General features: G+C 38.7%; 1 protein-coding gene and 1 pseudogene across 4 annotated transcripts in view; one reads left to right on the top strand and one right to left on the bottom strand.

Annotated features, from left to right (window-relative positions):
- Positions 1-23,074, top strand: part of ATRX (ATRX chromatin remodeler) — a 284,375-nt gene that overhangs the window by 59,478 nt on the left and 201,823 nt on the right. For all 4 annotated transcript variants that reach the window (XM_070366289.1, XM_070366286.1, XM_070366287.1 and 1 more), the window contains one exon: positions 14,408-14,520. In XM_070366289.1, the coding sequence (XP_070222390.1) occupies positions 14,505-14,520 (16 nt within the window). In that variant the 5' untranslated portion in view covers positions 14,408-14,504. The remainder of the gene's footprint in view (positions 1-14,407; positions 14,521-23,074) is intronic.
- On the bottom strand, positions 1,862-3,402 carry LOC102278757 (SWI/SNF-related matrix-associated actin-dependent regulator of chromatin subfamily D member 1 pseudogene; annotated as a pseudogene).

Here is a 23,074-nt window from a genome sequence, read left to right on the forward strand (position 1 = left end):
TGATGTAGAGCATCTTTTCATGTGCTTTTTGTCCATTTATTGTTTTGAAGAAATGTCTTTTGGTCTTCTCATTTGTTTGATTGGGTATTTTTTTTTTATATTGAATTGTAATCCTGTGTCTGACATCATGTGCAGATATTTTCTAGCATTTCTTTTTCTTTTGTTCATGGCTTCCTTTGCTGTGTAAAAGCTTTTAAATTTGCTTAGGTCCCATTTGTTTATTTTTTTTCCCCAGAAGATTCTTTTATTGAAACTGGTTGATATCAATAAGGGGACAGTACAAAAAAATTTTTGGTCCATGAAAAAAACATAATAATTCAGTTAATGAAAACAGTTATCTTCAACAGGGACACTGTAGGAGTGCTGAGCTTCCTTATGGTTCCAGCCCCAGGGACAGAGGTTGTCCATTGTCACTCTGGGGAGAACCTTTCAGGGAGTGGGGGGATAATGACTGGAAGGAGAAGATGGGGAGAAAGTCCTGTTGTCCCCAGCATGGAACGGTCAGGAATACAGGGCTAGGGGATGTGCTCGCAGAAGTCTGAGGAGGGGGTGGGGAAGCAGGGGCTTTGTCAGTTCTGCAGCTTTACAGCCCATGCTGAATAGAATTCCCTCTCTGTGCCCAGCTCTTCCACCCTGCTATGCTGAGTCTGTGAGCCTGGTATATGCTAACTTGGGGGTGATACAACCTGGAAGAATCTGAGACTCTCCTGGAAAGATATGAAGCCATCTCAGTTCCAAGGGGCCAAGATTGCAGAATAAGGTCCTGCTGCTAGCTGAGGGGTCTGCAGCTTTGAGGGTGCAGGCTGGGGAGTCACAATCCTGTGAGGCAGGGAGAAAGATGAGTCACAAACCCAAGTCAGAGCTCTCTCTACCCCTAGGCGCTTTCACTCCTCAGTGCCCTGGAAGTCACCAGTGGGTGTCAACTGGGCAGACAAGGGACAGAAAGACTGGGATGGCCCAGGGCTTTTACCTATTTGATTGCAGGCCTGTTTCTCCATGAAAGGATGGGGGAGGCAGGGTGGAGTGAATGAATGAGTCACACCTCCACGCAGGAAGGAACATCCTCTGCTGGCAATGACAGCACCCTAGGTTAGGTTCCCAGGGCCCTGACAGGGAAAGGCAAGATTCCCCTACCTGAATGCCCTTGGTTAGGACAGACAGGAGGAAGTCCTTAACAGCAGCTACAGGGAGTGTGCTGGGAGGGAGCAATACTATGAGAACAAACTCTGATACTGATGTGTTTCCCCCCTCCGAGGAAGTGGAGAGAAGCACTGAGACAGCATGCCCATCTGGAGGGCTGTAGACTGACCTCGGGCTCAATGGAGCCCGAGAGCCAGGGTTCCTTTAGTGCTAGAGGGCAACAAGTGAAGGGAGAGTTTGCTCCAAACCTGTGGAGGGAAGGAAGGAAATTGGATTCTGTTATCAGGAGATCCAAGATCAACTAGCTTATAGAGTGCCCCCAGGCCTGAGTTGTGGAGAAGGGATTACAGCTCCTAACTCCTGGGTCTCTGAAGGGCAGGATCAGTGTAGTTGGTCCCCTTGAGGACCACTTGGCCTTAGGCCCAGTCCATTCACTGCACTAATTATCAAACTATGGGTTCTCTCTAATACTATCTAGAGGTCCTAAGCAGACCAGGGGAGGGGAGTGGCACATGGGAAATTTGTGGGGCAAAGGGAAGCTGGGGACAGGAAGGAATGGGGTGGAAGAGGATGACTGCTGTCACGTGATATCCTCTTCATTCTGGTGTTGTCCTAGAACCGACAGCATCCCCTGGAAGGCCCCAGGCAAGAGTATGAGACACAGCACAGGGCCCAAATAAAGAAACTGGTGCAGCCAAATTAGGGCTTTGTGGGTGAAGCCCTATGTATTTTGGATTCCCAGGGCTTGCTCTAATTTTTGTCATCTCTGCTGCACCTTGGAGTAGAAATATCGGCACACAGCTTCCTGGGCCCAAGGCTGGAAGTAGAATTCTGCTCAGTGTTCCTCCTCTGGGTTACCCACCATATCAGTCATGGTCTTGAGGTCCTGGCACTGGGACTGAAGCAAGTCACTGATGAAACCTTGAGGGTCTTTGGCAAAGCTCAGCAAGAACTCTTGCTGGGTCTTCAGCAGATTGATAGTTTCTGTTGTCTCATGGATCTTGTTGTCTAGAGTAGCAATCTCCTGCTGGCTAGCAGTAGACAGCAAAAGAGAATTCATCTGGGTTTTCAAGGTATCATCCACTTTCACATCAGTGTCATAACAAGCTGTCTTTTTCTGATCATTCGGGTCAACACTGATGACATGATTAATGATGATGGGCTCAGGTGTCATAAGCAAGGCATGGGGCTGTTGGGGGACCTCTGAAAACTTCATACATTGAGAATCAAAGATCTGCTGGAGGTACTTGTCAGAGATGACAAACTCCCGCTCATGTCTGTCCTGGAGCTTATGTGTCTTAATATATTGCCACAGTGCTTGAATGATCACTGGACAGGTCTGGGTGTGGATGCCCAGGAGCCAAGCCAGACAAAGGTCTAATTTAAACTGAGGAGGCTGGTAATTCAGTATCAACAGGACAGTACACCGTATATTCACATCTCCTGGCTATTTCACCTGGAAGCCATCCATCTCCTGGGTAGTGGTGGTCCTGTGCCGTTCTACCAGATGGTTGTCTGGTCCATACAAGTCTTTGTCCAGTTCGATTACCAAGGACTTAAAAGAAGAGAACTTCCTCTTTTGTTTGGTGGCATCATATTTGGACAAGGCTGAATCCTCCAGGAGCCGTCCTTCTACCTGAAGCTCCCAGGAAGCCATTGTCCCTTCTCCATCCTTGGCATCTGACTTAGCCAGATTGAAAGTGTTAGAAATGAAAATTCACAGCTTTTGTTTTTGCTTGATGGAACGTTTCAAGGCTTCCTGGATACCTAGCCGTTTGCTCACAATAGTCTGGTCCAGTTTCCTTTCAAAAGCCAAGATATCCATATAGGCTTAGGATTCTGGTACCATTTCACGAATCCTTTGAGATAGAATTTTGTCAGCCATCGTTTTTTTGCACTGTGATTCCAATTTTGGACTGCCTGCTGCTGGACCTGCTGGATCTGCTGAGGCGCAGGTCTCTTGTGGGACTGGTCCATCCCTGACTGAGCCAGGCCAGGTCAGACTGAAGGGTTCCCCCATGACCAGGGGGTCCCAAGGAGGGTCCCTGAGGTGTCATTTGGCTGCCTGGTAACATACCTGGTCTTAGATAGGCTGCTTTGGGCACCCAGGAGCGGTATAGACCTTGACTCGGGTGCTGGGCCCGTATGCACCAGACTCCCCAGTGCCCTGCCGAGGCCCAGGGCAGCCACTACGCCCACCCCTCCCTGAGGCTCCTACGCCCTACTGGGAGCCACAGATTGGAAACACGCCCAGGCTGCCATCTTTCCCAGAGCTGCTGCTGAAGCTGCACAAAGAGTCGAACTGGAACTCCTATTTTTATTTCTATTGCTTTGGGAGACTGACTTAAGAAAACGCTGATACGATTTATGTCAGAGAATGTTTTGCCTATGCTTTCTTCTAGGAATTTTATGGTGTCATGACTATGTTTAGGTCTTTAAACCATTTTGTGTTTATTTTTCTTTGTGGTATGAGGGAGTGTTCTAACTTCACTGATGAGGTTGTCTAGCTTTCACATTGCCACTTGTTGAAGAGACTGGCTTTTCTGCATTGTTTATTCTTGCTTTCTTTGTTGAAGATTATTTAACTGTAGATGTTTTGAGTTTATTGTTGGGCTCTCTATTTTGTTCTGTTCTTCTCTATGTCTGTTTTTGTGCCAATGGCATGCTGTTTTATTACTGTAACTTTATACTATTGTCTGAAGTCAGGGAGGGTTATGCCTCCAGCTTTGTTCTTTTCCCTCAGGATTGCTTTGGCAGTTCTGGATCTTTTGTGGTTCTATATTAATCTTATGATTACTTGTTCTAGTTCTTTGGAAAATGTTATAGGTAGTTTGATACGGATTGTATTAAGTCTGTAGATTGCTTTGGATAGTATGACCATTTTACCAATATTCTTCCAATCCAAGAGCATGGAATATCTTTCCATGTCTCCGAATCATCTTCTGTTTCCTTTTTCACTGTTTTATAGTTCTCAATGTATAGCTGTTTTACCTCATTGGTTAGGTCTATTCCTAGGTATTTTATGTTTTGGATTCTATTATACTGTTTATTAAAATTATTTTTATATTTATTTATTTATTTGGCTACACCGTGTGGTTTGCAGGAACTTAGTTTTTAGAACAGGTATTGAACCCATGCCCCAGCAGTAAAAGCACCAAATCCTAACCACTGGACCTCCAGGGAACTCCTTGGATGCTATTTTAAATGGGATTCTTGTTACTTTCTCTTTATGAGATTTTATTGTTAGTATAAAGATATGCAACATATTCTGTATATTAATCTTATATTCTTTTACTTTGCTAAATTCATTTATTAGTTAATAGTTTTTGTGTGGAATCCTTAGGAATTTCTGTAGTGTATGTCATATGCATATAGTCACAGTTTTATCTTAACTTTTCAATTTGAATATGTTTTATTTCATTTTTTTTTTTTTGATTGCTGTGCCTTTGCTCAGTTTTGAATTTGGTTGGTTGGTTTTTTCCTAGTTGAATTGTAAGATTTCTTTTTGTTTCCTGACTATCAGTACCATTTCTGATATATAATTTAGAAATATTTTCTCTCATTTTGTGGGTTGTCTTTTTATTCTCTTGATAATAGCCTTTGATGCACAAAATGTTTACATTTTGGTGAAATCCAGTTTATTTTTTGTTGTTGTTGTTGCCTGTGCTGTTGGTATCATATTCAAGAAAGCATAGCCAAATCCGATATCATGAAGATTCCCCTTCTATTTTCTATAGAGTTTAATGGATGGTTTTAGCTACGCTTTTTAGGTCTTTGATGAATTTTGAGTTAATTTTTGTATGTGGTGTCAGACAAGGGTCCAAGTCAATTTTTTTGCATGTGGATGTCCAGTTTTTTCCATATTGTCCTTTTCCTGTAGTATATTGTTGATACCCTTCTTGAAAATCAATTGACCACATATATGCAAGGCTTTATTTCTAGGTTCTATACTCCATTGTTCTATATGTTCTTCTGCCAGTACTACAATGTTTTAATTATTTTAGCTCTGCATTTAGATTTTTAAGTTTAGTTGATTTACTGTATTGTGTTATATATATATATATATATATATTATATACGTCAAAGTAATTCAGTTATGCATATATATTTTCCACATTATTTTATAGTTTAGGTTATTGCATGATATTAAGTGTAGTTCCCTGTGTTATATGGTAAATTCTGTTGGTTTAGTAGTTAGTTTTGAAATTAGGAATTGTGAGTTCTTTAATTTTATACTTTTTCATAATTGTTTTGGCTATTCAAGATTCCTCAAGAATTTTAGAATTGATTTTTCTGTTTCTGCAAAAATATCTTGTGATTTTGATAGGAGTTGAAAAGAATCTGTAGACCACTTTGAGTAGTATTGCCATCTTAAAAATATTTGTGTTTTTAACTTTTTCTGTCTGTGAAAAGATTGCTGTTTTGAAGCTTACCAGAAGTCTTTCACCTCCTTGGTTAAATTTATTCCTAAATATTTAATTCTTTCTGATGCTATTGTAAATGTAATTGTTTTCCAAGTTTCCATTTTGGATTGTTGGTTGTTAGTATAAAGAAATACAGCTGATTTTTTGGTGTGAATTTTGTATCCACCAGCTTTGCAATTTGTTTATTAACTGTGTTAAGAATTTTTGTTATGAATTCTTTTAAGATTTCCTACATGTAAGTTGTCATCTGTGGACAGAGATAAGTTTACTCTTCCTTTACAGTTTGGATTATAATATGCTACTTTAAACAATTGTTAAGTGAGCATGAAACCATTTACCTCAGATTGGGACTTGACTCCATTTGGATAGGACTCAAACCCAGCCAAAACCCGTGGTACCTGGTTTCAGGGCCAAATAAAAATAAAGCTCAGGTTCTTGATGTCTCATCACAAAAAGAATTCAGTGAGAGACAAAGTGATAGGTAAGAGGTAGATTTATTCAGATTCTGAGAGAAGCACACTCCATAGACAGAGTGTAGACCACTGCAGAGGGCTTGTGTGGCTGCAAAATGTGGTCTGGTTAGTTTTTATAGGCTGGGTAATTTAATATGCTAATGAGTTGGAGGATTATTCCAACTATTTTTGGGAGGGGACGGAGATTTCCAGGATTTGGGGCACTGCCCACTCCTTGGTCTTTTAACAGTGCCTTGGAACTGTCATGGTACCTCTGGGTGTGTCATGTCACTTACTGATTGAGGACCAAGGTCTAGTCTTTGTCTGCCATCTTGGTCCCACTTGATTCTAATCGACTTATGTTATGTCCTTCAGTTCAGTTCAGTCACTCAGTCATGTCCTACTCTTTGCGACCTCATAGACTGCAGCATGACAGGCTTCCCTGTCCATCACCAACTCCTGGAGCTTGCTCAAACTCATGTCCATGGAGTCGGTGATGTCATCCAACCGTCTCATCTTCTGTCACCCCCTTCTCCTCCCACCTTCAATCTTTGCCAGCATCAGTGTCTTTTCAAATGAGTCAGTTCTTTGCAACAAGTGGCCAGTGTATTAGAGCTTCAGCTTCAGCATCAGTCCTTCCAATGAATATTCAGGACTGATTTCCTTTAGGATTGACTGGTTTGAGCTCCTTGCAGTCCAAGGGACTCTCAAGAGTCTTCTCCAACACCACAGTTCAAAAGCATCAATTCTTCGGCACTCAGCTTTCTTTATAGTTCAGCTCTCACATCCATACATGACTACTGGGTAAACCATAACTTAGACTAGATGGACCTTTGTTGGCAAAGTAATGTCTCTGCTTTTTAATATGCTGTCTAGGTTGGTCATAGCTTTTCTTCCAAGGAGCAAGCATCTTTTAATTTCATGGCTGCAGTCACCATCTGCAGTGATTTTGGAGCCCAAGAAAATAAAGTCTCTCACTGTTTCCATTGTTTCCGCATTTATTTGTCATGAAGTGATGAGACCAGATGCCATGATCTTAGTTTTCTGAATCTTGAGTTTTAAGCCACATTTTTCATTTTCTTCTTTCACTTTCATCAAGAGGCTCTTTAGTTCTTCGCTTTCTGCTATAAGGGTGGTGTCATTTGCGTATATGAGGTTATTGATATTTCTCCTGGCAATCTTGATTCCAGCTTGTGCTTCATCCAGCCCAGCATTTCTCATGATGTACTCTGCATATAAGTTAAATAAGCAGGGTGACAATATACAGCTTTGACGTACTCCTTTCCCAATTTGGAACCAGTCTATTGTTCCATGTCCAGTTTTAAATGTTGCTTCTTGACCTGCATACAGAATTCTCATGAGTCAGGTAAGGTGGTCTGATATTCCCATCTCTTTCAGAATGTTGTATAGTTTGTTGTGATCCACACGGTCAAAGGCTTTGGCGTAGTCAATATAGCAGGAGTAGATGTTTTTCTGGATTTTCTTGCCTTTTTGATGATCCAGCGGATGTTGGCAATTTGATCTCTGGTTCCTCTGCCTTTTCTAAATCCAGCTTGAGCATCTGGAAGTTCATGGTTCACATACTGTTGAAACCTGGCTTGGAGAATTTTGAGTATTACTTTGATTGTGTGTGAGATGAGTGCAATTGTGCGGTTTCTGAACATTCTTTGACATTGCCTTTCTTTGGGATTGGAATGAAAACTGACCTTTTCCAGTCCCGTGGCCACTGCTGAGTTTTCCAAATTTGCTGGCATATTTATTGCAGTATTTTCACAGCATCATCTTTTAGGATTTGAAATGGCTGATCTAGAATTCCATCACCTCCACTAGCTTTGTTCATAGTGATGCTTCCTAAGGCCCACTAGACTTCACATTCCAGTGTGTCTGGCTCTAGGTGAGTGATCACACCATCGTGATTATCTTGGTCGTGAAGATCTTTTTTGTATAGTTCTTCTGTGTATTCTTGCCACCTCTTCTTAATATCTTCTGCTTCTGTTAGATCCATACCATTTCTGTCCTTTATTATGCCCATTTTTGCATGAAATGTTCCCTTGGTATCTCTAACTTTCTTGAAGAGATCTCTAGTTTTTCCCATTCTGTTGTTTTCCTCTATTTCTTTACATTGATCACCGAGGAAGGCTTTCTTATCTCTCCTTGCTATTCTTTAGAACTCTGCATTCAAATTGCTATATCTTTCCTTTTCTTCTTTGCCTTTAGATTCTCTTCTTTTCTCAGCTATTTGTAAGGCCTCTTTCAGCCAACCATTTTGCCTTTCTTTTTCTTAGGGGTGGTCTTGATCACTACCTCTTGTACAATGTCATGAAGCTTCATCCATAGTTCTTCAGGTACTCTGTCAGATCTAATCCCTTGAATCTATTTCTTACTTCCACTGTGTATTCGTGAGAGATTTGATTTAGGTCACACCTGAATGGTGTAGTGGGGTATGTCATTCTTTCAAAAGTTGTGCCCTGTACCTTTCCCTCCTGTTACAAGCAGATATTTAATTACCAATGATTTGTTTATAAAAAGACCAGTTTTAGTCACTATATTCATGATTCAGTTCAGTTCAGTTGCTCAGTCGTGTCCGACTCTTTGCAACCCCATGAACTTCAGCACGCCAGGCCTCCCTGTCCATCACCAATTTCCGGAGTCCATCCAAACCCATGTCCATTGAGTCGATGATGCCATGCAACCATCTCATCCTCTGTCATCCCCTTCTCTTCCTGCCCTCAATCTTTCCCAGCATCAGGGTCTTTTCAAATGAGTCAGCTCTTCGCATCAGGTGGCCAAAGTATTGGAGTTTCAGCTTCAACATCAGTCCTTCCAATGAACACCCAGGACTGATCTGCTTTAGGATGGACTGGTTGGCTCTCCTTGCAAGTCCAAGGCACTCTCAAGAGTCTTCTCCAACACCACAGTTCAAAAGCATCAATTCTTTGGTGTTCAGCTTTCTTTATAGTCCCACTCACATCCATACATGACCACTGGAAAAACTATAGCCTTGACTAGATGGACCTTTGTTGACAAAGTAATGTCTCTGCTTTTTAATATGCTGTCTAGGTTGGTCATAACTTTCCTTCTAAGGAGTAAGCATCTTTTAGTTTCATGGCTGCAGTCACCATGTGCAGTGATTTTGGAACCCAGAAAAATAAAGTCAGCCACTGTTTCCACTGTTTCCCCATCTGTTTGCCATGAAGTAGTGGGACAGGAATGCCATGATCTTCGTTTTCTTAATGTTGAGCTTTAAGCCAACTTTTTCACTCTCCTTTTTCACTTTCATCAAGAGGCTTTTTAGTTCTTCTCCACTTTCTGCCATAAGGGTGGTGTCATCTGCATATCAGAGGTTATTGATATTTCCAAATTTCAGACATACTGTGTGATCTATTGCTGTGTTTTAAAAATAGCTGCTTATCCGTTGGAACAAGTAGGTGAATGGGTGAAAATTAAAAATAAGGGTTTTGGTTTTTATTTTGTGTTGTTTTTTGGCCATACCATGAGTTCCGAGCCCATGGGATTGTGAGCACAGAGTTCTAACCAGTGGACCACAGGGAATTCCCAGTGTTAGATGTTTCTGTTGTGAAATACTAGGTAACACATACACAGAATCTTTCTTTCAACTACATGTAAATCTGTAAATATCTCAAAATGAAAAGTTTAATTAAAAAAGGCTAGCTCTTTTACACATATGCTTATCCAATTAATAATGCAGAAATTATGAAGCACTAGTAATTTTTAGAACTCTAGAGTTCCTCATGGAAAAAAAGTTGTAAAACATTCAAGGTAAAGAACATGGCCCATAGTTCAAAACACTGATATCAGAACTTAAAACTTGGTCTGAAATTCAGTCATTATGATATGGTTATCCTACATTAGCACTTTAGATTTTTATTTTGGTTTACTTGAAGATAGATAGATTAGATTTTACATCAAGCCCATGTTGTTAATTGTGTATCTGTAAGTATAAAGGGTGATCACATTCCTCTAAAATAGATTTTTAACTACTCCTTTTTTCAAGGTTTATTTATTTATTTTTGGTTGTGATAAGTCTTTGTTGCTTTACTCAGGCCTTTTCTAGTTGCGGTGAGTGTGGGCTACTCTTAGTTATAGTACGTGGGCTTCCCAGTGTGGTGGCTTCTCATTTCTTTTTCATTCCTTAAATATCTTGGATCTTCCCAAGCAAACATAGAAGACTGGTACGGAGAGGCCACTGGCCTTGGAGCCCAGCACCCTGCTTGAATCTGGGAGGTGTCTGGCTTATGAAGGCCTCACAGATATTACCTGATTTCTAGTGGTTTTTTCTTAAAGCCTTTTATTTATTTATTTATTTTTGGCTCTGCTGGGTCTTTGTTGCTGAGCTTTTTCTAGTTGTGGAGAGTAGGGGCTACTGTTTGTTATGGTGGGCAGGCTTCTGGTTGCAGTGATTTCTTCTGTTGCAGAACACAGGCTCTAGGCACAAGACTTCAGTGGTTGTGGTACGTGGACTCAGTAGTTGAGGCTCACAGACTCCAGAGTGCAGGCTCAGTAGGTGTGGTGCATGGGCTTAGTTACCCCATGGCACATGGGATCTTCTCAGACTAGGGGTCAAACCTATGTCCCCTGTATTGCAAGGCAGATTCTTAACCAGTGGACCACCAGAGAAGCTCCACCTTACTGTTTTAATGTGCATTCTTTTGATGATTAGTGAGATTGGAGTGCTTTTCTCCTAATTTTTTTTTTACATAGTTATATTCCATTAAAAAAATTTTGTCTTTTATTCATTCGTATACTCATTGTGTCGCTCAGTTGTTTCTGACTCGTGCGACCCCATGAGATTGGAGTACTTTTTCTCCCAGTTCTTTTTTTACATAGTTATATTCCATTTTTTAATTGTCTTTTATTCACTTATATACTAGGAATTTATTATTATTATTTTTGGTCGCACTGTATGGCATATGAAATCTTAGTTCCCTGACCAGGGATTGAATCCATGCCCTCTGCAATGGAAGCCTGAGTCCTAACTATTGGACCATTAGGGATTCCCAGTTTTATTTAATATAATAAGAATCTTTTTATTTTCAGATGATTTTGCTGACTAAATTTTATTTATGGATTTTTTGGGGAAAGTGTGTGCACAAGTTTTATGTCTTATGTTTTATTACATGCATTCTTTTTTTTTAAGGTAAATTCTTTTTTTTATATGATTTGGGAGAATGGCATTAAAACATGTATTACATACATTCTTAAATACCATCCTCTACTTTTTATTTTCCATTGAGGTAAAATTCACATAAAACAGAATTTACCATTCTAAAATCATTTCAGTATATAATTCAGTTAAAAAATTTTTTTTTACTAAATTCACAATATTGTACAACTGTTACCACTTTCTAAAATTAGAATATTTTCATTGTCCCCAAAGATAGCCCATACCTCCCAATTTCCCCCTTTCTCCATCCCCTGCTGCTGCTGCTAAGTTGCTTCAGTTGTGTCCGACTCTGTGCGACCCCATAGACGGCAGCACATCAGGCTTCCCCGTCCCTGGGATTCTCAAGGCAAGAACACTGGAGTGGGTTGCCATTTCTTTCTCCAATGCATGAAAGTGACGAGTGAAAGTGAAGTCACTCAGTCGTGTCCGACTCTCATCGACCCCATGGACTGCAGCCTACCAGGCTCATCTGTCCATGGGATTTTCCGGGCAAGAGTACTAGAGTGGGGTGCCATTGCCTTCTCCATTCCCTGGGTACCCATTAATCTACTTTCTCCCTCTGTAGATTTGCCTACTTGGATATTTTACATGTATAAGCAGAATCATCCAACATGTAGGAATTTGTGTCTGCCTTTTATATCATAAAGTTTCCAAGGTTCATCCATGTTTAGTATGGATGAATATTTCATTCCTTTTTATTGGGGTATAATATCCCATTGTTTATTTATCAGTTGATGGATATTTGGATACTTTTTGCTTTTGACTTTTATAAATATTGCTACTATGAACTTTGTATAGTTTTTTGAGCATAGGCATATGTTTTCATTCTCTTGGGTATATATCTAGGAGTGGAATTGCTGACCATTAAAATGTTTTTCATACTGACTGTCCCATTTTACATTCCCACCATCAATGTATATAGGTTCCAATTTCTTTACATCCTTGCCAACCCTTTAGTTTTAAAATACAATTATCATATTCATCCTAATGTGTATAAAATAGTATCTCATTGTGGTTTTGATTTATATTTTGTTCTAATGACTAATAATCTTGAGCATTTTTTCATGTGCTTCCTGGCCATTTGTGTGTATTCTTTGCATAATTGTATATCTAAGTTCTTTTTTCAATGGAAGTATAGTTGATTTACAGTGTTATATTAATTTCTGCTCCATAACAAAGTGGTTCAGTTATATATACATTCTTTAAAAAATATTCTTTTCCATTGTGATTTATCATAGAATATTGAATATAGTTCTCTTGGCTATACAGTAGGACCTTGTTGTTTATCCATTCTGTATATAAAAGCTTAAATCTGCTGCCTCCAATTTTCCACTCTAGCCCCCCTCCTACTCTCCCACCCTATTTAGCAAACAACAGTCTGCTCTCTAGAGCTGATTCTGTTTCTGTTTAATAGGTTCATTTGTGTCATATTTTAGATTAAACATATGAATGACATGTGGTATTTGTCTTTCTCTTTCTGAGTTACTTCCCTAGTATGATAATCTCTAGTTGCATCCATGTTGCTGCAAATGGCATTTTTTCATTCTTTTATGGCTAAGTGATATTTCACTGTGTGTGTGTGTATCGTATCTTCTTTTTAACATTTTTATTTATTTTTAATTGAAGGGTAATTGCTTTACAATATTGTGTTGGTTTCCACCATACAGCAACATGAATCAGTCATAGTTATACATATGCCCCTCCCTCTTGAGCTTCCCTCCCACCTTCCACCCCATCCCACCCCTCTAGGTTGTTTCAGAGTACCAGTTTGAGCTCCCTGAGTCATAGCTCAAATTTCCACTGGCTATCTATTTTACATATGGTGATGTGTATAGATATACCACATCTCTATTTATCTGTCAGTGACCATTTAAGTTGTTTCCATGTTTTGGCTATTGTGAATAGGGTTGTTATGAACATTGTGGTGCCATGTATCTTTTTGAATGCCCAGGTTTGGGATTGCTAGATCAAATGGTAATTCTGTTTTGTTTTAGGAGGAACCTCCATAGAGTTTTCCACAGTGGCTACACCAACTTAAATTCCCACCAACAGTGTAGGAGGGTTCCTTTTTCTCTACACCCTCTTTAGCGTTTATTATTTGTAGACTTTTTAACGATGACCTTTCTGACTGGTATGGTATTTCACTGTAGTTTTGGTTTGATTTCTCTAGTAATTAGAAATGTTGAACATCTTTTCTTGTGCCTATTGCCCATCTATATGCCTTCTTTGGAATACTGTCTATTTAGGTCTTCAGCCCATTTTTTGATTGGGTTTTTTGTTGTTGAGTTGTTGTATATTTAAGTTCTTTAAAACCCATTTTACAGTTAGGTTTGTCTTTTTATTGTTTAATTGTAAGAAGTCTTTATATTATTAAAAGGATATATATTATATAAAAGGATATTAATGCCTTTTCAGATACATGATTTGAAAATAGTTGTCCCCAGTTAAATGGGTTGTCTTTTCACTTTCTTGATGGTATCTTTTGATACACAGAGGATTTGAATTTTTTGCATTTTAAACTTTTATTCTTTTGTAACCCTGTTGGATTACAGATGCATCTATTATATAACTTAGTAGGATATACTGTAATAATACACTTACATAAATATTTCCATGGGAATCTGTGAGCTCTAAATCCCATTCTATGTTTTATTCATCATTGTGTTTGTCATTTATAAAATTACTCTGTTCTAAGCAGAAAATAGAGTAATAAACAAAAAACTACTGAAGGCTTCCAGAGAGTAAGTGCTCAGGAAATATATTTGAAAAATGAATGAATTATTATTGTAAATGATGTAAAGCAGAATATCATACTATTAATATTTTCCTTGAATTATACTTTTTATTTTAAAAATATCTTATTCATGTATAGAGTTTTAAATTTCTGTCATACAGCTCAGTGATTCAGTTTTTTATATATATATATTATATATATATATACACACACATATTCTTTTTCACATTATTTTCCATAATGGTTTATCACAGTCCTTGAATTATACTTTGTAGATAAGTGTACATGTAGAGTTTGTTACTCATGTTTTCATATCCTCAGTGAAATAAAGAAAAGACATTTTCTTTAAGTTTTATTTTATTTGTTTCAGACCACTTACAGTGTAGATAGATTTTCAGTTTACTAAACTATGTATTTAATTCAATATATGACCTCGTAAATAAGGATATTCTTAAAACTTTTATTTTAACAGCGAAAGCAAGTTGAATACATTGGTGCAGAAGCTTCATGACTTTCTGGCACACTCATCAGAGGAATCTGAAGAAACAAGTTCTCCTCCAAGACTTGTGATGAACCAAAGCACAGGTAAATTGGAAAAAAGAATTGCAATATCTTCTAGTCTTATTTACCGTTTATTTTTGAGGAGCTGAAGTTATTAAAATTTTTAATAGCCCCTGTGTTTCTAGGAGTTAGGTAATATCTGATATTATAGATTTTGATTCAGATAAGTAAAAAATTTAAGGTTTTATGGTTTTAGGTGCTTAGAGAAGCATACACTGAAGGTTTTATTTGTAATGGAAATGTTTTATAGAAGTGGGTGATGACTGTTAACTTTAAAATAGATAGGAGTGGGAGCAGTACAGAAATATGTTATTCTAAAAGTTATTCATGTATTATGAGTTATATTTTTATTTTCTTTGATAACTTTTCAGCATAGATTTGGTCCATACATTTTTAAAATACAAAACAACATCTCCTTTCTACCTCCCTTTTTCCTTTTTAAAAGTATATTGTATCATGTGATGATGACCATCATTTGTTTTCAAGTTTTTAAGGGTAGGCGCATATAGAAGAGGTGGACATGCACACAGGTGTGCGTACACACACACAAACACACACAGGCCTATTTGCACACAAACACAATATGGACAAGAAGTATGAAGAGTGGTAGATCACAGTGAAAAGTTCAACCATATGTGTAATTAGAGTCCCAGAAGGAAAGAAGAGAGAGAATGGTTCAGAATCTGAGTTTGATGAGATACTCACTGAGCATTTCCTAAAAGTGAAGAAAGACATCATGTAGATTCATGAAACACTGTGAACCTCAAGCAGGATAAATGGAAAGAAAACTATAACTAAGAAAATCATAATAAACTCCTAAAGAACAAAAACCAAGAGAAAAATCTTAGAAGCAGCTGGAGAAAAACAGTCATTGCTTTTTTAATGTTGAATGTTTTTGAACAGTAACACTGATAGCTCATTTGACAACAGTAATGTTAGAAGCTGGATGATAAATAAATGATTTATTTAAAGGGCCAAGTGAAAATAATTGCTAGCATAGTCTGCTCAGTGAAAACATCTTTCACAAGTGAAGGTGGATAAAACTTTGGAGTTTTCCTGACAGTCCAGTGGTTAAGACTCTGCCCTTCTACTGCAGGGGGCATGGGTTTGATGCCTGATCAGGGAACTAAGATTCAGCATGCCATGAGGCATGGCCAAAAATAAGTAAGAATGATGTCAGCATATGTACACTAGGGGAAATACCAAAGGGTTTTCTTAAATCAGAAGGAAAATAATTTGAAATGGCAGCATCAAAATACAGGAAGTTATGAATAACAATGGAATCAATAAATAGGTGGAAAAAATGAAATATGTACTTTTATCTAATCCACAGTCTCTAGTCTTAATTCATAAATTGCCCAACAGTGTTTTCATAGGTAAGTCCCCTACCCTCCCAAGACCAGGATCCCGTTGAAGAGCCCACACTGTATATGTTACTTGGTCTTTAGCCTTTTCAAATCTCAAACAAGCTGGAACCATGACATTTTAAAAATGTATAGATATATTATTTTGGTGATTGTCCCTCAGTGTTCGTTTGATTAGTTATAAAATTAGATTGAGGTTTTTAATTTTTGGCAGGATTGCTGTGTAAGTGGTGTTATGTTCTTGTCCATACATCATATCACAAAGCACATGATGAAGTTTCCTCCTTTATTGGTGATATTAACTTAGGTTATTTGGTTATGGCTGCTTTTCTAAATTAAACCACTGTAAAGTTATGATTTATTCTTTTGTACCTACCTAAAAAGTAATTTGTTGAAGATTACTTTGAAACTGCTTAGGTATTCTTTTCATCATCAAAAATTAGCTTTTTTTAAAAAATTGCAAATTATCACAAACTTGGCAGCTTAAGACAACCCAAATTTATTATTTCACAGTTCTGTGGATCTGGACTCCAGGTGGGCTTTGCTGAGGTCTGCTCAGGGAATCACAAGGGCTAAGTCAAAGTGATAGTAAGACTGTGTTCCTTTCTATAGAATCTGGAAGAATCCATTTTCATGCTCATTCAGGTTGTTGGCAGAATTCAGTTCATTGTGGTTGTAGGTCTGAGGTCCTCATTTCATGCTAACTATTGGCCAGGATCCTCTCAGCTCCTTAATTTCCTCTCGCATGGCCCCTTCCAACTTCAAAGCCAGCAATAGTGCATTGTGTCATCCTCATGCTTTGAGTTTCTCTGACTTAGCCTTTTGCTTGTTTCTTTTGCATCTTCTGCCATGAACTAGAGACATTTTTCTATTTTAAGGGACCCATGTGATTAGATTAGGTCCCTTCTGTTTCACCTCTCCCAAATGAGCTCCCATTTTTTAAAGTCACCTGTGCCATTTTATGTAGCAAAACAATGGGAGTGTTATTTCCTCACATTCACAGGATCTGGTGATTAGGGGGCATGAAATCTTGGGGGCCATTCCTAGAAATTCTGCCTGTCACCACATCCATTTATGATTCTTGGATCAATGGTATGTTACTATGATGGTTCAAAATGGTGATGTCCTATCATTACTTCTGTCTTTTCTGTAAGGGAGATGTTTACATTTCTATGCTCTCTCTTTATTTGTTTATATTGGTGTATGCTAGCATTTTTTTCTTTTTCCATGAATATTTTCTTACTGTCGTTATTTTAATGTTCAAATTATACCAATATTGGCTAGTGGGAACCCCTTTTGTATGGCTCTTGTAGACCTTTTCATAAGTCTTCATCAACCTTGAGCACTTTTCTTACTTTCTGCCCTCACAAGATGTTCATTGTTTACTTTGCACTGTCTGTTCCCCAGCCCTGGAATCAGTTATTTCTCCAAAAAGTTCTGATTCATTTTAGTGGGGTATAGTATTTAGAAAGCAATATCTGGGTGTATGATGTGCTCATTGCTGTTAGGATGTCTTCGCTTCCAGGCTCTTTAGCAGGGAAAGCCAATATATGTGATGTATTTTCATGTGTTGATATTGATACTTTTAGTTTTACTTTGGACTGCAGACATCATTCTGATCTTCCTCTTTTCATATTTTAACTTCTTACTGCAACAGAGAGAAAGGTGGTTCCCATTATCCTCAGTTTATGTACTCAGTTATTTAGTCTTCATTGTGTTCACAGTTTCAACTTTGCATGGTAAACAATCACAATAAAGAAACCTAACTAGTGTTAAATACTTAAAGTTCTGTCTTTAGAATGAAATTATATTGTCACAGTTCTAAATTCAGTAGTTAGTTGGGGAGTTTTGCTTCTAGTAGTGGCAGAGTAGCTCTTTTTGGATAAGCAGATTATCTCCCACAGATACCAATTATAAATTCTGGCCAAAATACTGAAAACAATGATGAAGGAACTGATTAGTGACACAAACAAGACACACACTGGAATAGAGTCAACATATGAGGAAAGAAGTATTCTTTGCTCAATTACCAGTTGTTAAGCCTTTTTCCTTAGGAAAGGTGCCAGTTAGCTCCAGCAGTGGAATTTCAGACTTGGATAGCTTTCTTCTTCTGGATATGCTGTGTGAGCTTGCAGCCCTATTAATTTTGATAGCTTCCTTGTGACTAAGGTTGAACCAGCATAAAATTCAGCATTTGGTCTAAGGTGGTGGTATAGGAATACCATGATGTCACCTTCCCCCACAGACACACTGAATTTACAGCTATGTAAAGAGCAGTTCCTTCTACAGAAAAACTGAGGTGTGATTAAACAGCTTCTGCACAACAAACAGTACAAGTACCACATAGAGATTGGTAGAGACAGAGACACAGTACTGATGAGAACCCCACTTCAATGTGGTATGCAGCAGTGGAGAGGGATCACTAAGGAGCATGTGTGCACACTCGCCTGCCCTGGGGCACAGAGATAAAAACAGTGGTTTAAAAGGGACCTAGACTATGCATGAAGGAAATCCTCTTACTATCCCTACCTAGAGTGTCTGCAAAATGGGCAGAGAACTGCTGGAAGTCTCTTCAGTGTTGAAGGTGCTAGAGAGCACCATTTTTTGTGTTCTCCCATCACCTTGATGAGGTCTTCCCTCATAGCTCAATCGGTAAAGAATATGCCTGCAATGAAGGAGACCTGGGTTCAATTCCTTGGTCAGGAAGATCCTCTGGAGAAGGAAATGGCTACCCACTTCAGTATTCTTCCCTGGAGAATCCCATGGACAGAGGAGGCTGGCAGGCTACAATCCATGGGATCGCAAGAGTCAGACATGACTTAGTGACTGAACCACCACCATCACCTTGATGAGATGAGTGGAATGTAGTCCAGGTTCTCTAGCTGGCCTGCCAAGGCACTTCAGCCTGCTCCTGGCCCACACAAGGTAAAGTCATAGTGCCAGGGCAGCCCAAGTGTGCAGCGCCCTAGGATCCCCCTGGCCGATGATATATTAGGCTTCAGCTGACCTGCCAAAACTGCCTGACACATTCAGACTACACAGGAGATGCTCTTAGCAGAGATTATGCCTTCAAGACCAAGAGAGGTACCTGTTTTGCCGGATGTATAGCATGAAACAGAAAGTCAAACAGAATGGGGACAGAAGAGTATGTTCCAAATGAAAGAGCAAGATAATACTTCAGAAAAAATCTTAACGAAATGGAGATAAGTAATTTATCTGATAAATAATTGAAAGAAATTGTCATAAAGGCTTTCCAAACTAGGGAGAAGAATGGAGGAATAGAGTGAGAACTTCAACAAAGGGTTCGAAAATATAAGAAAGAACCAATCAGTACTGAAGAACACAATAACTGAAATGACAAATAGAGGAAATTGATAGCAAATTAGATGATATAGTAGGACACATCAGCCATCTGGAACACAGAATAGTGGAAATCACCCAATCAGAATAGAAAAAAAGAATTTTTAAAAATGAGAGTTTAAGGGAACTCTATGACATCAGGAGTACTAACATTCTCATAGTAGGGGTAGGGAGATTGCAGATGGAGAAAAGAGGGAGAGAAGGGGACAGAGACTTACTTAAAGAAATGTTTGAAAACTTCTCTAATCTGGAAAATGAAACAGACATCTAGGTACAGGGAGCACAGAGTCCCCCCAAAAAATGAATCCACAGAGATCCACACCAAGACATGTATGTAAAATGGCAAAAGATGAAGACAATTTTATAGACAGCAGGACAAAAACAACTAATTGTATACAAGGAAAACCCCATAAGATTACTTACTGATTTTTCAACAGAAGCTCTGCAAGCCAGAATGGAGTGGCATGATATATTTAAAGTACTGAATGTAAAAAACTTCCAACCAAGGATACTCTACCTGGCGAGTTTATCATTCAGAATTGAAGGAAAGATAGTTTCCCAGACAAGCACAAAACTAAAGGAGTTTAGCACCATTAAAATGGCCTACAAGAAATGTTCAAGGGTGTTCTCAAGGTAGAAAAGCAAAAGCAATAGCTTGTTGTTCAGTCTATATGTCAATAAGTAGTGTCCAACTATTTGCGACCCATGGACTGCAGCATGCCAGGTTTCCCTGTCCTCCACTATCTCCCAGAGTTGCACAAACTCATGTCCATTGATGTCTAAACATCTCACCCTTTGCCACCTCTTTCTCCTTTTTCCTTCAATCTTTCCCAGCATCAGGGTCTTTTCCAGTGAGTCGACTCTTCTTGTCTGGTGGCCAAAGTATTGGAGCTTCGGCTTCAGCATCAGTCCTTCCAATGAATATTCAGGGTTGATTTCCTTTAGGATTGACTGGTTTGATCTCCTTGCAGTCCAAGGGACTCTAAAAGTCTACGACATCACAGTTCCAAGGCATCAATTCTTTGGCACTCAGCCTTCTTTATGGTCTAACTCTCACATCCATACATGACTACTGGAAAAACCATAGCTTTGGCTAGATGGACCTTTGTCAGCAAGGTAATGTCTCTGCTTTTTAATATGCTGTCTAAATTTGTCATAACTTTCCTTCCAAGGAGCAAGCAACTTTTAATTTTGTGGCTGCAGTTACTGTCAACAGTGATTTTAGAGCCCAAGAAAATAAAATCTGTCACTGTTTCCACTTTTACCCCTTCAATTTGCCATGAAGTGATGGGAGAGATGCCATGATCTTAGTTTTTTGAATGTTGAGTTTCAAGTCAGCTTTTTCACTCTTCTCTCTCATTTCCATCAAGAGGCTCTTTAATTCCTCTTCACCTTCTGCCATTAGTGTGGTATCATCTGCATATCTGAGGATATTGATATTTCTCCTGACAGTCTTGATTCCAGCTTGTGATTTATCCAGCCTGGTATTTCTCACGATGTACTCTGCATAGAAGTTAAATAAGTGGGATGACAATATACAGCTTTGTCACACTCCTTTCCCAGTTTTGAGCCAGTTCATTTTTCTATGTCCAGTTCTTACTGCCACTTCTTGACATACATGTAGGTTTCTCAGGAGATAGGTAAGGTGGTCTTGATATTCCCATCTCTTTAAGAATTTTCCAGAGTTTGTTGTGATTGACACGGTCAAAGGCTTTAGCATAGTCAATGAAGCAGAAGTAGATGTTTTTCTGGAATTCTCTTCCTTTTTCTATGATCCAAAAAATGTTGGCAGTTTGGTCTCTGTTTCCTCTGCTTTTTCTAAACCCAGCTTTTCAATTCACATACAGCTGAAGCCTAACTTGAAGAATTTTGAGCATAACCTTACTAGCATGTGAAATGAGTGCAATTGTATGGTAGTTGGAATATTCTTTGGCCTTGGAACAGACCTTTTCCAGTCCTGTGTCCATTGTTGAGTTTTCCAAATTTGCTGGCATTTTGACTGCAGCACTTTAACCACATCATCTTTTATGGTATGAAATAACTGTGCTGGAATCCCATCGCCTATGCTATCTTTGTTTGTAGTAATGCTTCCTAATGCCCATTTGACTTCACACTCCAGGATGTCTGGCACTAGGTGAGTGACCACCCCTTTGTAGTTATCCAGGTCATTAAGACCTTTTTTGTATAGTTCTTCTGTATATTCTTTGCCACCTCTTAGCTAGAAATAAGAAAATATATGAAAAAAATCTCAGTGGTAAAGGTAAATATATAGTAATGACTGTGAATCAGCCACATATAAAGCTAGTAGGAAGGTTAAAAGACAAAAAATCAACTATAAGTAAAATAAGTGCATAAAGTTGTAAAATAATGTCAGAAAAAAAATTTGGGAGGGGTATACTAAAAATGTACTTTTAGAATATATTTGAACTTTACTTCCCTGGTAGCTCAGATGGTAAAGCATCAGCCTACAATGCAGAAGACCCGAGTTCAATCCCTGGGTTGGGAAGATCCTCTGGAGAAGGAAATGGCACCCCACTCCAGTACTCTTGCCTGGAAAATCCCATGGATGGAGGAGCATGGTAGGCTATAGTCCATGGGGTCGCCAAGAGTCGGACACGACTGAGTGACATCACTCACTCACTCCTCAAGCAGCTATCAGCCTATATTAAATCATTGTTTGTGTGTTTCAACCTGATAGTAACTGCAAATCCAAAACCTGCTATAGATAAATAAAAAATAAAGAGAGAAAGGAGCCCAAACATAAGGAAAGCCATCAGACTGCAAGAGAAGAAAGGAACAGAGAGGAACTATAAAAACAAGCAGAAAATAATTAACAATATTGCAATAAGTACATAGTTAGCAATAACCACTTTAAATGAAAATTTACTAAATGCTCCAATCAAAATAGAGATAGCTGAATGAGTAGAAAACAGGACCCATTTATATGCTGCCTACAAGAGACTCACTTCCAATCTAAAGACAGATTGATATTAAAGGGATGGAAAAATATATTCCATGCAAAAAGAAACAAAAAAAGAAAGCTGAAGTAGTAAATAAAATGCTACAAAACCAGTGCATCAGGGAAGAAATCAAAGAGCAAATTCAAAAATACCTTGAGACACATGAAAATGGTAGCACAACTTTCCAATATCTATGTCTGACTCTTTATAACCCCATGGACTAGTCTGCTAGGATCCTCTGTCCCTGGGATTCTCCAGGCAAGGATACTGGAGTAGGTTGCTGTGCCCTTCTCCAAGGGGTCTTCTCCACTCAGGGACTGAACCCACATCTCTTACATCTCCTGCATTGGCAGGCAGGTTCTTTACCACCAGTGCCACCTGGAAAGCCCTCTAATATCTGTGAGATGCAGCAAAAGCGGTTCTCAGAGGGACGATCATAGTGAAACAGGCCTACCTCACAAAACAAGAAAATTCTCAAATTAAAAAAAAAAACAAAACTTTATACTTAAAGGAGCTAGAAAAAGAGGAACAAAGCAAGCGCAAACTTAGTAAAAGGAAGTTAATAATAAAGGTCAGACTGGAAATAATGAAACTGCTAGCTTGTCTTCTTCTTCTTTTCAGGGTCTTTCACAGAGTAAAAGTTTTAAATTTTGAGCAAGTCCAATTTACAGATTTCCTTTTGAGGACATGCTTTTCTCCTATATAAAGGAACCAGAAGAAGAACAAACCAAACTCTAGGTTACTAGAAAGACATAAACCATAAAGATCAGGGCAGAAATAAATGAATAGAGACTGAAAAAAATACTAGAAAAGATCAGTGAAACTTATGAATGAATTTTTAAAAAAATATGAACAAAATTGAAAAACCTTTAGTGAGATCCATCTTGATAAAAA

Source organism: Bos mutus, chromosome X (assembly GCF_027580195.1).
Source record: "Bos mutus isolate GX-2022 chromosome X, NWIPB_WYAK_1.1, whole genome shotgun sequence".
NCBI lineage: Eukaryota > Metazoa > Chordata > Mammalia > Artiodactyla > Bovidae > Bos > Bos mutus.